General features: G+C 38.2%; 1 protein-coding gene across 4 annotated transcripts in view; it reads right to left on the bottom strand.

Moving 5' to 3' along the window:
- CEP162 (centrosomal protein 162) overlaps positions 1 to 13675 on the bottom strand; it is a 74781-nt gene extending 61106 nt beyond the window's left edge. For 3 of the 4 annotated variants that reach the window (XM_064486891.1, XM_064486893.1, XM_010980263.3), the window contains exons 1-6: positions 13429 to 13675; positions 12287 to 12399; positions 7062 to 7173; positions 3668 to 3814; positions 3151 to 3334; positions 685 to 752 (exon numbers count right to left, since the gene is read on the bottom strand). In XM_064486891.1, the coding sequence (XP_064342961.1) occupies positions 685 to 752; positions 3151 to 3334; positions 3668 to 3814; positions 7062 to 7173; positions 12287 to 12343 (568 nt within the window). In that variant the 5' untranslated portion in view covers positions 12344 to 12399; positions 13429 to 13675. Of the gene's footprint in view, positions 1 to 684; positions 753 to 3150; positions 3335 to 3667; positions 3815 to 7061; positions 7174 to 12286; positions 12400 to 13171 lie in introns of all 4 variants that reach the window. The other variant, XM_064486892.1, reaches the window with a different exon arrangement.
- Between the last annotated feature and the right edge of the window lie 3367 nt (positions 13676 to 17042).

The following is a 17042-nucleotide window of genomic DNA, read 5'->3' as shown; positions in this document are numbered from 1 at the left end:
GGTACAGTGTTATTTGAAAGTAGACTCTGATAAGATAAAGATGCATATTGTGAATCATACAACAACGAAGAGAAAACACAGCAGAGAAGTTCAACTAACAAGCCAAAATAAGGGTTAAGGTGGAATACTATAAATACTCAATCCAAAAAAATGCAGGACAAAAAAGCAGTAACAAAAAAAGATGGAAGGATAAAGAAATAAATGGCAAAAATAAATAAACACATTCATACTAGTGAATATATTTTTGCAAAAGGTAAAATATTTCAATTAAAAGTCAGAGATTGTCAGATTGGACATAAAAGCAAAACTCAGCTATATGCTATCTATAAGAAAACCATTTCAAATATAAAAACAGACACCTTAAAAGTTGGAGACGGAAAAAGTTATACCTCCCCAACCATGCTTTGGAGGTATTTGTCCTGGCTTCACGAATTCCCCTGGTCCAACCAAGCATAAAAATCCTTCTTCTGTCTTCCCAATGGGTCCACTACCCACTCCCAATGAATGAGGCAGCAGTGCACCTGAAATTTCTTAGTAGTTCAGATTGTAACATAAGCAACTCTACCTACCCGTTCAAGCTCTTTTCAAAATAATACAATTTTCCTTTTTTTTTCCTCTTAATGTCTTTATTGAAAGCTATATTAGCTTTTCAAATATTGTAAATTTTAAAGCCAATGAAATTACCTGCCAGTTCTTCATGTTTTGATTCATTCTCGTGTTTATCTTCAGTAAGTTCCACATTAGCTTGATTACTAAAAAAAATTTACTTAATTGAGTATTACATGTTAACAGTACATTTCCATGCAATCTTTTGTGTAAATTTAAAATATACCTCTAACAATACAAATGTCTTCTCAAGAACTCCTGTTCTATCAAAAGCTAAATATTTGGAAGCTATGAGGAAAATGTTTTGAAAATAAAGGAGATTCAAAGTTTAAGACTAACTGTAGCTAGCTGCCAAAGTAATACAAAGGAAAAAATGCTGTAGTTCTTAACCCTATACACAAATACACACAATTTTATACATAAATGCATATACATTTCATGTCTCAGGGCCCAGATAGCCTTTCCACACTAAAGATTAGGAACTGACCACAGGCTGTGGGAACCAGTGAAGTCTACTAGAAGTCAGGAAAAAAAGCCAGAGCCAGCATTTACATGCTGAGAAGTCATTTAATCCTGAAATGGAAGCTGAATAAGAGCCTTAAACCAATAATATTCAGCAAGATGACAAAGGAGCTTGAGCAAGTTTTAATTCTATTGGATATGTTAGTTCATATACTGCTTTCTTTCAAACCAAGGAATCAGTTCTACCTCTTCAGTCCCCTAGCTGGGTCTTAAGTGAGATCATTAGCAGATCCTAGAAACTATAAACTCTAATAGCAAACACTATTGCACATTCAGTACTGCACTGCTCTGACAGCAATACCATACTGTTCTTGAGTACAGAGATATCTATCAGTAGTTAAGAATAATGAACTCACCTATGAAACAGAAACAAACTTGCAGACACAGTAAACAATCTTATGGTTATTGGGGAAAGGGGGTGGGAAAGGATAAATTTGGGAGTTTAAGATTCACAAATGTTAGCCATTATACAAAAATAGATAAAAAACAAATTTCTTCTGTATAGCACAAAGAACTATATTCAGTATCTTGTAATAACCTTTAATGAAAAAGAATACGAAAACGAATATACGTATGTATATGCATGACTGGGACATCGTGCTATACAGCAGAAACTGATACACTGTAACTGACTATACTTCAATTAAAAAAATAAATAAAAATCAATCAATCAATCAAATTTTAAAAAGAATATTGTTAAATAAGAAAATATTAAGAAATATTACAAAGGGGCAAAAACTTGAGGCCAGCAAACCTACACATGCTTATAGTCTGTGCTATCCCCTGTTAGAACAGGCAATCACCATGGGCCCTGAGTGTCTCTGCATATCTTTGCTGGGTATGCCAGGAACACAAGGCCTGGACTCCTCTTTTCTAGGTTATTTCTCAAGGTTGTTTGCAGCAGGGAACCTGGAGACATGAGGCAAGGCAGTGTTTCTGCCCTCAAAGCAGGCTTGTTTCCACTTCCTGTCATAGCAGTAGATGCCCCAAGCTCAGAGACCCTCTCCTGTAAAGCAGGCCACTGCATGGAGGGACAGCCGTCACGGACCACAAGAACCTTGAAGGGCATGGGAAACCCAGGCAAATAAATGTGACATTCAGGTACTTCTTTTGTGATAAGAAATAAAGTCCTTTTGCTTCTGATCCAGGAATCTTGCATCTGTTGTCAGTATCCATAAAACTGGCTTAATAATCAACAACTTGTTGGCTTGCAAGTAGACTGAAAATCTCAGATCCCACGCAGCTCATGACAATGACTGCTTTGTCCACTGTATAAAAAAACTAAGCATCCTGAGGAGAACAGGCACTCTAGTAACCAGAGGCTATGATTCTCCTGAGCCTTCATTTAATTGTAGTTTGGTATTCTTAAAGTCTTAAATTATAACCTGACTTCCCTTTATACTTTTAAAAATTAAATGAAAAACTGAAACTGAGGAAATTAAAGAGATCAGGTTTCACAAAAGTCTTGAGAATGCCAAAGGTCTACTGCACTTACACAGCACCAGCTCGGTCAACGAGTAGGATTTCCAAGATAAATGAGGTTTCTTAATTATCATTAGGGTCAACCACACACAAAGGTAGGACACAAACCAAATCAGTCTTTGCTCCCTGGTTCCTCCTTCCCTTTCTGTTCCTATCTCCCCTGAGTTTGTAAGAGCTACCTGGATTCTCTTATTTACCTTATCTTGGAAAATCACTTAATAAACTACTTAGTTACGTCTCTTTGGTAATGTGCTATTAGACTTGATAGTATCTTAGGCATGAAATTTCAGATATTTGGAGGTTCTCAAATACAAATCAACATATTCCATACACATTTATGTATATGTATATATGAATATGTATACATACACACATGAAATTCCAACCAAACTAATGAACAGAGAAGAGAATTAAAAATAAGATTTAACTTTCGCCTGTTATAATACTTGCACATTTAAGTCCATGCATATACCAGCCTTCCAAAAATATAGAGAGACGCAAAAATCATTTAATGATTAGTTTATATTATATTTACATTACCCAGGTAAAGCTTTAAAATGTATGGAGTCATTGGAATCCAATTCCTTATTTAATCTTGAATAATCAATGGAGGAGGTTAAGCCTTTCTCAAGCCTGGCAAAAAATTGCTCTTTTTCCTCTTGTTCTTCTAATGTGTCCAATCCCAATCCGAGAACACTGTGATTGAGCTCAGAAACTACTATGTCTAAATGGAAAGCACAAATATATTTTATTAACATACAGAATTTTGATAAAATTAATTTTAATGATGCATTTATTGATAATATATAATAAAACTTCAAAAAATTTGAAACATATTTTACTTTACTCTTACCCACTAAATATAGCTTTACATTCTTAATGATATGTAAAGATGTAAGGCTTCTCCAGAGGTTTAATTCTAAACCCTCTAGGAAGATATTACAACTGTCTACATGCTTCAGTAAAGGAGGCTCCACAACGGTTATAAATTAATTTTTCTAAAAATTCTGACAATAAGCATAGTAACCTGTCAACTCACAGCCCTCACATGTCTTACCATTGGCTTCCAAGCTGTCAATACTTAAGATAGAGGTTCCACTGCTCTTAAGAAATTGAATCCTTTCAGCAGACTCCTCTTCTACTTCCATAGCAGGCTGAGAAGTCTTCTTCGTTTTCAAATAGCTTACATTTGTTCCACGCAGTCCTAGGGACGGGATTTAATATAGTTGGATATCTATATTAAGAAGACTATTTTGATCATTACGCCAACATGGTAGTACTGTTACACTAGTTTTTTCCAGTTATACTAGTTATACTCGTAGACAGTATCTACTAAATAAATATCGTCTATTAAGTAAAAATCCATCAGACCGAAGATTCACAAAAAAGTTACAATTCTATTTGATTGCACTGCATTGTATTAAATAGAATAATTCAAAAATTTGCATAATGAGACAAGATTTTTAAAAATTATTTTGAAGCAGAAGCACTTAATACAGTACGCCAGGCCACTTTAAAGTGTATCTCCTGCCTTATGTGAAGGAGAAGGGGGGACAACTGCAGGCAATGAGGAGGCCCAAGGGTCAATACTGGGGGGAACAGGCCACGTCTGAGGATGCAGAAAGGCCACTGAGGCTGGATCCGCAGAGTCAGGGTGGTCTGGGAGGAAATAACCCCCAGGCGGGGGTCAATGGTTAGACCACACTCATCCTCAGAGGCCAGAGGTAGGGTTTTGCTCTTTATCCAAAAGCACCAGAAAACAATGAAGTTCTACAGTATCAAAATTTCTTTACCTTAGTAGTATGTATTTCTTGTAAAAAAACTGATATATGGAAAAAACAAGTAACTATATTGTATGATATGAATACTAAGATTAGAAAAATCACTTTTGCTTAGAAGGAAGCTTTATTAAGTCACAAATTCTAACTTCAATTTCCTAATTAGTGTACAAGTGGAACGAGTTCAGAATCAAACTATTTTATGGCTTTGTGTGAATAATAGTTTTAATGGATCAAATAGTAACTTCCACAGAGCTGGAAAAAAATCAAGAGATGTATCTGTAGGCACTTTAAATGAAAACACACATGCCAAGGTCAGAGTGTGTTGGGGCATGTGTCCAGGGTCTCACCCCAGCTCTGTGGCCGGACTCAGGGATGTGACCCACACTAGCCAACCTCACAAGCGACTAATACATCCGAAACCAAGACCTGATTTAGCTATGATTTAGTTATTTCTAATGAAGAGTACAGCCAGTAGAAGAATTAGATAGTTTCACCACCTAGACAGAACATTTTGTCCTTAAGGTAATCGAAAGGGAAAGCACAAAAGGTCAAAGTAGCTCAATGTTGATGTTTAATGGCGTTTACCTAAGATTGGGAATGTATTCCCCACAAAAGGGGTGTTCAACTCTTCGTTAGCAACTTCTGCACTCTTGACGGCAGGAACCATATTTTGTCTTTGTATACTAGTGCCTAGTACTCAGAACATAACATGAACTCAAAACATGTTTGAGTGTGATTGAACCAGGGACCAGGTTATGCCCTTGGGCAGAGAAACCTCCCTTGTGTACCTTCTCCCTTGTGTTTAAATGGACACTGTCAGAGTTTCCTTCTTCAGGATCCTTTGCATCCTTTATAATCAAATCCACTCTGATTGATACATTCTTCAAAAAATATTTTCAGTATCTTTAGTCAGGTTATAGAATAGGTCTAGAACCTATTCTTTCCCTTTAGGGTAAGTTTGTGTCTTCTATATCTCATTCATTACTTTCTAGAAAAGAGACTTTAATGTTAATTAAGTCTCAAATCTTTGTCAATAATTTCAATAGTACTTAATCATATGATGCCCTTCTCAAGCACCAATAAAAGGAAAGATTCTCAAAAAGAATCTTTTACATGTAAATTTTAACATTATGCATGGTCTGGGGATTTAAGAAAAAAACACACTAGATTTTTCAAAAAGGTAATTCCTTTAAAATAGTATTAAGAAAAAACCAGAGGAGTGACTATCAGACTCTCCGTAACATTCATTGATAAACATATTTATATTGACTGTTGAGGGTCGGGGATATAAGGAAAAAGAAGTGCTTCCCACCCTCACAAAGTTCCCACCCTCAGGAGTAGCCCTACAGACCAAAACACAATGTGTAAGTACTGTCGTGATGTTCTGACATCAAAATCAGGGAGAAAATAAGGAACTATGCTGACAAGAGAGCTAGCAGTTAGGCAAGGACTGTAAGTGACACCAGGCTTTACTGGACAAGGATGACGACAGGAAGGGCTCCACGGCAAGAAAGCCCGAGCTATTGCACAGAGGCATGGTGCCAGTGGTGTCTCCTGGGGAAGAGTAATCACTGATTTTTCTAGCACATTTTCTAGCTAGGGATGTAGAGCCTTGACCGTCACATTAAAGGATTTGGGCTCAATTTTTAGAGGAAAATACAAAAGCTGTAGGTAAATTTTTTTCCCCTAGAGGAGAGATATAGAAATGCTATCAGTTCATAAAATGGTGCTTAATGATCCACAAATAGTGTGAACATACATACTTATTAGAGATAGCCTGGGGGTCCTTACAGACAATTGCAACATCACATATAGTAGGTATACTGAAGAAAATATTCAAGAGAGAAGTTTCCATTTGTAAAGATGTGACTAGGAAGAGTTCTACGAAAGGTATACACATGTGCCAGGCAGGATCAATAATGAGTTCCTCACCATTAGGGCAATAAATTATTTTTTCTACTGTTATTAACAGACAGTAATACCAAAATCCATAGATTTGTTAAAACCTTCCCACTGCAATGACATTAATACATTGTCATATATATGTATAACTGAATCACTATGCTGTACACCAAAAATTAACACATCGACTATACTTCAATAAAAAACTAAATAAAATAAAAGGAAAACAAACAAAATAGATAATGTAGAACTTCAAATCTGGAGACAACTGAAGATTTAGTCCAACTTTGACATATAATCTCTTGATTCTCAAACTAATATTTTCTTTCTCCCTAGTTGATGGTATGCTGTTTGAAATCTAATGTACAAAAAAATTCTGAACAATCTTTCTGTTGCATGATTTTATATTTTTAAAGGTACATTTGATTTGCTAAAAAAATACAGTCAGAATATCTTATTAAATCACCCTAAACCAATTTACTACTAAACACAATAATATATAAATATACCTGCATTATTCACCATCTTAATATGAGTACATATAAATTATCTCAACGTAAAATAACCTGATAATACAGAAACACAGGTTCTCAATTATACACTAAATATATAATAAAATGAAATATGAAAATCAATTCAAATCTCAAAAATCCACACTATTAGGATTATTATCTTTATATATTTAGAGCACAATAAGAAAATCCAGAATTTAAAGTCTTGACTGCCCCCTTGTGGTCAAATAACTTAAAATTAAAAACCAATATTTACCACCATCTTCAAATTCATCCTCAGTTATCCACCACGGCACTGCGTCTTTCTTCTTCACTTCTCTAGGTTGTCTAGGTGTTTTGTTTGAATTTTCAAAAGAATCATCTGAAAGCTGAATCAGATATAAGCCACTGAATTTTAAATTCAAGAATCCCAAAGTTCCCACTAAAAACGTTTCTTGTTAGTTCTCTCACAGTTCAGCTGTCACATAAACAATCCTCTCAGTAATAGTGTATATATTCATATCTCTAAACATATGTGGCCAAAATAACTTACACACCAAGAATACACCTCGGAATACTGACTTCATACCCAGCATTAAACAAGCCGATTAACCAGGGGAAAAAACATCAAAAAAAACCACAAAGAAATAAAGAAAACTTGATCAAGAATCTTAATCAGGAAAGGTAAAAAAAAAAAAAAAGAATAAAATCCTCTTGTATAAAGGATAAAAATCCTCTCTAGGGTTTAGGAATAAACAATGATTGAGAAAAACTACCTAGCATCACTCTAGAAGAACAAAAAATTCTAAGACCAGAAGAACTGAGTGTCAGGTGTTTACCAGAGAAATTAGCATACATCACAATGATTAATGAACTTTCATTTGTCCTTTTCTACTCTTCAGGTCCAAATTTTAGTACAATCCTGTATCCCCTACTCTAAACCCCAATCTACTTCCCTTACTCTCAGTCAATAACTTGGTCTCTCTCTTCACAGAGAAAATAAAGACCTCTGGTCAAAACCTTACTCCACCACTAAACTCACCTTTTAGGACATTTCTTTCCTCTCTCAGAAGAGAAATTCACTCCTCCACTCCAAGGAGACCCCGCAGAGGGGTCACTTCCCACCTCACCAGGCTCTCCCTTCCCTGGTTATCCCACCGCATCTCTGTATGGCCACTCCCTCCTCCATCTTCCCACCCTCCTCCCTCACAGTATAAACCTGCACCCCAGGGCTCACACAGCACACGGCACGACTGTGCAATAAAAGAATGAACACTCAAGTCTACTCTACCAAAAAGAAGGGGAAAAAAAGGCAAGCAAAACAAAAACAAACAGACTTATTTCTACCTCCCTTTCACTTCTTTTTTACGTATATACCAACTTCACAAGTTCACTGCTCAGCCCTCTGAAATCTGGTTCCCATCCAGAACAGCTCTCCTCCAGGAACCAAAGGCCTCCTGAACGCCACAAGTAAAGGACCACTGTCAGTCATCATCCCTGATCACGCCACAGAACTGGATCCGTGACCAGCTCTCACTTCCCCAAACTCTCCCCCTCGACTTCGCAGCACCACTGCCCAGGTGACACTGCAGCCTATGACCTTTTCTAACCAACTCTAATAGCTCTCAGCCCTTTTCCCTTCTTTTAAACACAAGACTTCCCAGGACTTGCTCTTGGTCCTTTTCATCCTCATTCTACACACTCTTCCTGGAGAAGAAACCAACATTTATTAATAACTTGCCTGGTCCATGTCAGAAGCTATACCCAGGTTATCTCAGTCTCCAAACAATCCAGTAGAGATTTACTAATGGAGAAATAAACTCAGAGAAGTTAAGAAACTTGCCCAAGTTGCTACTGGTATTAAGTGATACAGAGCTGGGATTCAAACTCGGGTTTCTCTGACTAAATCCACTTTGGAATACACTATACAGTCCCCCAACCAGGACAGTCTTACCTCGGTGACTTTTTAAACTTCCGAAATGACTACACACACATTTCCACCTGCCAAGCAAATAATTCTACCTCACATCCGAAAGAATAAAATATCTAAGAATAAACTTATCCAAAGAGGAGAAGACCCACAGTCTGAAAACTATAAAACATTGATGAAGGAAACTGAAGATGATACAACGAAATGGAAAGATATCCTGTGTTCATGGACTGGAAACATTAATATTGTTAAAATGCCCATACTACCCAAAAGCAATCTACAGATTTAATGTACCTCATGGCATTTTTCACAGAACTAGATAAAATAACCCTAAAATTTATATAACACCACAAAAGACCTCAAATAGCCAAAGCGATCTTGAGAAAAAAGAAGCTGGAGATGTTGAGCTCCCTGACTTCAGATTCTACTAAAAATCTAAAGTAATCACAACAGTGTAATACTGGCACAAAAGCAGACACTTAACTCAAGGGAAAATAGAGAACCCAGAAATAAACCCATGCACTTATGGTCAACTAATCTACAACACAAAAGGGAAGAATACACAATGGAGGAAAGACAGCATCTTCAATAAGTAATGCTGGGAAAACTGGACAGCTGCTATATGTAAAAGAATGAAATTAGAACATTTTTCTCACACCATATACAAAAATAAACTCAAAATGGATAAATACCTAAATGTTAAGACCTGAAATCATAAAAACTCCTAGCAGAAAACAGGCAGAACATTCTGACATAAACTGTAGCAATATTTTTTTGGATCTGTCTCCTAAGGCAAAGGAAACAAAAGGAAAGTAAACTAATGGGACCTCATCAAACTTAAAAGCTTTTACACAACAAAGGAAACCATCCCTGTGCTATACAGTATAATCTTGTTTAGCACGGGGAAATATATACAAGATCTTGTGGTAGCTCACAGCAAAAAAAAACTGTGACAATGAATATATGTATGTTCATGTATAACTGAAAAATTGTGCTCTACACTGGAATTTGACACAACATTGTAAAATTTCTATAACTCAATAAAAAAAGTTAAAAAAAAAAAGACACATGCACCCCAATGTTCACAGCAGCACTATTTACAATAGCCAAGACATGGAAATAACACAAACGCCCACTGACAGATGACTGGATAAAGAAGTTGTGGTATATTTATATAATGAAATACTACTCAGCCATACAAAGAATAGAATAATGCTATTTGCAGCAATATGGATGGACCTGGAGATCATCGTTCTAAGGGAAGTACGCCAGAAAGAGAAAGAAAAATACTGTATGATGTCACTCATATGTGGAATCTAAAAAAAAGACAAGTGAATTTATTTACAAACCAGAAACAGACTCATAAATGTAGAAAACGAACTTATGGTTAGCAGGAGGAGAAGGGGGTGGGAAGGGATAAATTGTGAGTTCAAGATTTGTAGGTACTCAGTACTACACATATAAGATAGATAAGCAGCAAGTTTCCATTGTATGGCACAGGGAACTATATTTAATATCTTGTACTAGCCTATAATGAAAAAGAATACAAAAACAAAAAAGTGATTATGTTTAATACACTTAAAATGTACGGGGGGAAAAAAAAAGAAACTATTGACAAAAATGAAAAGACAACCTACAGAATGGGAGAAAGCATTTGCAAGTCATATGACAGAGGTTAACAACTAAAACATATAAACAGCTCATACAACTCAATATAAAAAGAACCATTCTGATTAAAAAGTGGGCAGAAGACCTGAACAGACATTTTTCCAAAAAAGATACACAGACGGCCAAAAGGCACATAAAAAGATGCTCAACATCACTAATCATCAGAGAAATGCAAATCAAAACCCTAAAAAGGTATCACCTCACACCTGTCAAAATGGTTAAAAATAACAAATGCTGGTGAGGATGTAGAGAAAAGGGAACTCTTGTGCACTGTTGGTGGGAATGTAAATTGGTGCAGCTACTATGGAAAACAGTATGGAGGTTCCTCAAAAAACTAAAAATAGAACTATTATATGATCCAGCAACTCCACTCCTGGGTATATATCCTAAGAAAACAAAAAACATTAACTCTAAAGATAACAGGAGCATTATGTACAATAGCCAAGATATGGAAGCAACAGAATGAATAAAGATGTGGTGTATATATACATATGATGGAGTATTATTCAACCATAAAAAGAATGAAATTTTGCTGTTTGAAACAACATGGATGGACCTGGAAGGTATATGCTGAGTGAAATAAGTCAGACAGAGAAACACAAATACTGTAAGTAATCACTTACATGTGGAATCTAAAAAAATTAAATGAATGAATATAACAAAACAGAAATAGACTCACAGATAGAGAGAACAAACCAGTGGTTACCGGCAAGAGAAGGAAGCAGGGAGAGGCAAAACAGGAAAAAGTGTAGCAGGTTAAAAGGTACAAACTATGTATAAAATAAATGTTGTAAGAATTTATTGTATGCCACAGGAAGATAGCCAGTATTTTACAATAACTTACAAAAATATAAAAGCACTATGCTGTACTCCTGAAACAAATACTGTACATCCACTATACTTCAATAAAAAAAAAATACAGCCATCATGTCATAGATCATTCATTCTTATGGGAGGCAGGACATAGAGCTAAACAAGTAAAAGAGTGAATGGTTCTAAGTGCCACATAGAGAAATTAAAGTACATAGTGTACTAAGAAGGGACTTGGTTACTTTTTTTACTTGATCAACAGAAAATAACTTCTCTTAGGTAGACATTTTTAAGAAGAGATATTCACCAGCCAGGTGAAGATTAGGGAAACAGACAGCACCACTGACAGAGGGAACAGCTAGTACAAAGCTCCTAATATGAAATGAGCTTGGTGTGTTTGGGGAGAAAAAAGGCCACTGTAGCATGAATGGACAAGGGAGAAGAGTGGTATAAAGTCAGGAAGGTGGACATGAGCAAAACCCAGGGCTTTACAAACCACAAGAAGAAGTTTGGATTTTGTTCTATATGTGATGAGAGGCCAACAGAGTGTTCTACACTGGGGAGTAACAGAGTCTGATTTATGTCACAGACCACGCTGGCTGCACTGTGGTGAAGGAACGCTGGGACAATATTTGGGAACTGTTTCAGTGGCCTAGGTGACATGATGGTGTCCTGGATGAGGACGGTGGCAGTGAAAAGGAGAGAACTAGATGGATGATAGATATGTTCCGGAGACAGAGGTGACAGAGCTTGGTGACTGACTGTATCTTAGAGGTGAAAGAGAGAACTGAAGGAGTTCCTCATGAGACAAATTGACAATATAGCTTTTTTAAAAACTGACGTATAGTCAGTTTACACTGTTGTGTCAATTTCTGGTGTACAGCATAACGTTCCAGTCATACACATACATACATAAATTTGGTGGGAAGGGATAAATTGGGAGTTCAAGATTTGCAGATACTAACCACTATGTATAAAATGCATAAACAACAAGTTTCTTCTGTACAGCACAGGGAATTATATTCAATATTTTGTAGTAACCTATAATGCAAAAGAATATGAATACAATATAGCTTTTAAAAACAGAAACTTACCTCTTTCATGAACTGTTCAAACTCTTCATCCAGCTCTTCTTTGGAATAATGCGCCATTATCAATAATTTTCATTACCCAAAGTAAACATTCCAAGGTATTTACGTTGGAAACACTACATGACAAGAGAAAAGAAACAGCCTTTAAGGAAATTCATCACATCATAAAAACTACGAGGCATAAACTTTAGACATTTCTCCTTTGATTTAGCTCATATGCACAATTATTGACCAGTGTTTTGGACAAGAAGTTTCTAATACATTAATAAAACCAATTTGGAAACGCAGCTTTCACAGTTTGCCTTGTACTTAGGGTTTAGAATTACACCTTTATTCTTAACATCCAATTGTTAAAGTGGCCGCCACAATATTTCCTAAATCAAGCATATCTGTGGTGTGTGTGCGTGTGATATTTTAACATCCCTTACACAAACAAGGAATCTTTTAAAAATTATAAACTAGCAAATCCAAAAGACCATTCCCCTTTTGCAAAGGATAGTATTTGTGCAGCCTTGTCATTCAGCTAGTTATTTATCAATCTACATTAACAGTTTTGCCAATAGACTGGTTCCTGATTTGGAGACGTTTCCAGGCACAAATTTCTGTATTAATTTTAGTAAATTAAAAGACTCTGAATCTACCTAAAAGACAGTTAATGGGATATATACACATCAGGACGAATTATGTTTCTTTGGGGGCGAGGGAAGGCCAACAAAAACTATGCAATGGTGACTTGCAACAAAAACCTCTCCTGTCTCCCTAAGGAATCAAACTTCGGCTCTGCGCCGGCTTCCGGACTTTAATTCCCTGAGGCAGCTCAAACCCTCGCTCGCTTCCGCAGAGGCGGGAGGTGTGGAGACCTGCACAGTAACACCTCCTCCCCCTCACCTGCGTTTCTGTTCAGTCCTGGGTGAGGGCGGTAAAGGTCTTGACCGCAAATTCTGGGTCAAAGGCTGATCCCAAGCAAAGGGTCCCCAGCCCCAGGAAGCGCGGGTTCTGGAGTCTGCGGCAGGACAAAAACGCATCCGCAGCGGAGCGGGGCGGCGACGGGGAGTGACCCGAAACTAAAGCCGCGAGGAGTGGGTCTGAGGACAGTCGCGGCCCTGCAGTCCGGAGCGGGAAGCGAGCATCCACACCTCGCCTACCTTTGCCTCTGAATCCCGCGCTTTCCCGGAAGGTCTAAGGAGGGCCTGGGGGTTGCCGGGGTAACGGGCTTCAGCCGCCGCGCTCCGGAGTCACATGACCCAAGCTGGTCACGTGGCTCGCGGGCGCCGAGGGGCGGCGGTTACTGTCTCTTCGCCTCTCCGGGCGCAGTTGGAGTGGTCGCCGTCTCCCAGGATAATCTGGCGGGCAGGAGCGGTCACTGCTGCACCTGTGGAAGCTATGCCGCCTCCTTCTCTGCGCTCCTGGGAGTAGCGAATGGACGGCAGGGTCGCGACAGCCGGAAGAGGCGTGATGGGTTCGGTGCGCCGGCCCGTGACTTCCTGGGAAATGTAGTTTAGCTACGCTAGTCTTTGTATTTCCGCGCTTCTCATCCCTGCTTATCTTCTTCCCAACCTTCCCCTCTGTGTGTCTTTTCAGCCTTCTGCTTTCTAAGGGGAAGCCTGGAAAAAAATAACTTATTGAGTGATTTCCAGTTTGTACTTTCCATCTGAAAGAAACTCAAACCTGTGAGAAAAGAACTGTGTTACCAGCATATGGGACTCTGTTTCACCCTTAGCCGACAAGAAATGGAAAATACACAGACACACCCCAAGCCCTACTCATCTCAGAGCATCTCTCTGGTTTCCCGCTACCTGTCCTTTCCCCCCATTCTATAGCGGCATCTTACAATTATTATGTTGGATTTTTAATTTTACTTTTGCTATTGCTTCCTCCAAAGAAAATAACACAATGCACTTTGGAGTTTCAGAGGACAGCATTTAGGATACTGAAAGTAAAATCAGTAGCAGTTGAATGTATCGCTACCAGCAGACATAGTTAAGGACCTTATCACGTCCATCCTCAACTTTTCATTCAGCAAGTAGCTATTGCAGTACAAATGTGTATGTGCCAGGAGCTGTGCCGTTTGATAAAGATGTGAAAAATAACGGATTTTTTAAAAAGCTACTATTTGTTGAGCACTTAAATTGATAGGAGCTGTACCTGCATTACTTCACTTAACCCTTACAATCTACAAGAGAATTCAATGAAATTTATATTTTTGTTTCTAATATGTGCTAAATGGGCTAGGACAGTCATAACCCCTGCCCTAGTGGAGTCTTTGGTCTAGTGGAGCAGATAGACAAGTGATCGACAATTGCAATTCTGTATGACAGCAACTATTGTAGGAGAGGTACCGTGTGGTTGAGTTAGAGGCTACCTCAACCCCTGGGAGGGTGGAGAAAGCTTCCTAGAGGAAATAAAGGCTAAATTGAAACTTAAACTACCTAAAGGATAAGGCAGCAAGGGTTGATGAAGAGGAACATGCCACTTTCAGTGAGAAAAAGCCCATGTGAAAAGATACACAAAGTCTCTATGTTATCCCCCCATTTTACAGACAAGTGAAGCACAGAGGTTAAGTAAATAACTTGCTCAAAGTCGTAGTGGCTGAACTAGAATTCAAGCCTTGTTTTTACTTACTTCCTTATCCAACTTCCATTCTCTCATCCTTCCAGTGGTCTTTTGTCAATACAGTTGACTCTTGAATAACAGGGGTTGAACTGTGAGGGTCCATTTATACACGGATTTTTTCCCCCAATAAATGCATGGTGGGCAGACTCCTAACATCAGCTGTCACAATGGAAAGTCCAGTCTCTTCACCCAATATCTAGCTTTATTTAATTTCAGCAGACCCAGATACCATGGGCTAAATGGGAGTGTGAGTGCCCATGAGGAACGACTCTGTAATGTCATAAGAATAGACACTCTCCCTACCCTTCCACAAAGAGCCTTATAGGAATACTGTACCAACCATTTATTGGACTTGAATGTTGCCCAGATAAATAAATGGGTCTGCAGGAGGTCCAGGCAATTGTGCAAGTTTGCTGGAAGCTTAGGTAATATGAACCAATGGATCTGATGGTAGCTAGAAATATCTGTGCTAACTGATTAAAGAGAAAAAGCTCTGGCCTGGTTCACATGTGGGTTAGAGTGATATATTGATGGCAGCCATAAATGAACTGTTGTCACACTGCTGCTTCATCCAGAGGTATCCCTAAAGGAATGTATCCCTAAAGGGAAATCCTCTCAGTGGGAAGAGCTCCAAACAGAACAATTCATAAATTAAATTATATGGAGATAGAAGTGACCTGATATATATATATATATATATATCTCTCTCTATATATATATATCTATATATATCTATCCATCCTGAACTTTTCATTCAGCAAGTATTTATTGCAATAGAAATGTGTATGTGCCAGAAACTTTGCCCTATGATAAAGATGTGAAAAATAACAGAGATTTTTTTTAAGCTACTATTTATTGAGCACTTAAGTTGATAGGAGCTGTACATGCATTACTTCACTTAACCCTGACAATCTACAAGAGAATTCAACACACACACACACACACACACACACACACACACACGTATACATATACACCACTGGGAAATAACAAATGACTTGGCTTTTTGTCAGGTGCCTTGATAAAGCAAGATTTAAAAAAAAACAGAGACAAGGAAATCTGGGGAAAGAGGCAGGTGGATCTATGGGAGTAAGTATATAGCCTGCAGATCATTGTCTCATGTTAATGCCCACCAAAGAGCGTTCTCTGAATAGAAGGTACCTGACAACCATGTGGACAGCTTAGTTTGTTCTGCGAATGTGAATTATACTCTATCCATAACCTTTAGAGACCTCACTGTTTGGACAATTGACCCATGAACAGATATGACACCATGCATATCTAGACACTGCTCCTTTCTGAATGCCCAGCTTGCCAACAGCAGAGCCTCGTCCTGAATCTGTGATATATTTTCCCTCAAGGAGACCAGCCAGCCATTTGATATCAGATTAACTTTATTGGATCTCTTCTACCCTGAAGATGGTAACAATTCATCCCTGCTAAACCTACAACGGTAATGCATTTTAATTCTCTGCCAGCAAAGCCTCCACCAGCACCATGAACTTGGAGCTCACAAAATGCCTTATTCACTGGCATGGCATGGCATGGCATGACTAAGGGGTGCAGAGGCTCTAATGCATCAGCAACCACTTTGTGCATCACTTAACATCCTCTCAGCCCTGCAGTGACCTACTGAGGTCACTGCTTCTACTACCAGTTCTCACAGACTTTGACCAACTTCCCTGGAAGTCTTCTGACAAGAAGTGCAGGTGCAGAATGCCCATTGAGCTGCCATACGCATGCAGCCTACAAGTGGTTATGTGGTGGTCAAAGTCCAGGGGCCACTAAATCCATGGGCGATGGAAGCCCATGGAAAAATCCTTCTCCTTTTTTACTTCCTGGCTTTCACTGAGGCCTCTTGGAAGGCCTGTGGAATCCAGCACAGTTGGCCATAGTCATTTTGATAACATATCCCTATTTCAGCTTTTCCTTCTTCCCCGTTTTCACCACTTGTTCATTATACTTGCTCTCTGGTGTCACATTCCCAGATAAATTCCCTGAGGAAGGCCTTTTTGGGAGGAACTTAGGTCAATACAGTAATCTTACTAAGTTTAAGTAATAAATAAATACAAATGATTCAGATCTTATACAATTTTGTTGCCTTTTTCATATGTACAGAGATTTAGGAAGAATGATGGTTTTGTAA

This window comes from Camelus dromedarius, chromosome 6, assembly GCF_036321535.1.
Source record: "Camelus dromedarius isolate mCamDro1 chromosome 6, mCamDro1.pat, whole genome shotgun sequence".
NCBI classification, from domain to species: domain Eukaryota; kingdom Metazoa; phylum Chordata; class Mammalia; order Artiodactyla; family Camelidae; genus Camelus; species Camelus dromedarius.
Note: the sequence above shows the minus strand (reverse complement) of the source record. Positions and strands in the feature narration are given on the sequence as shown.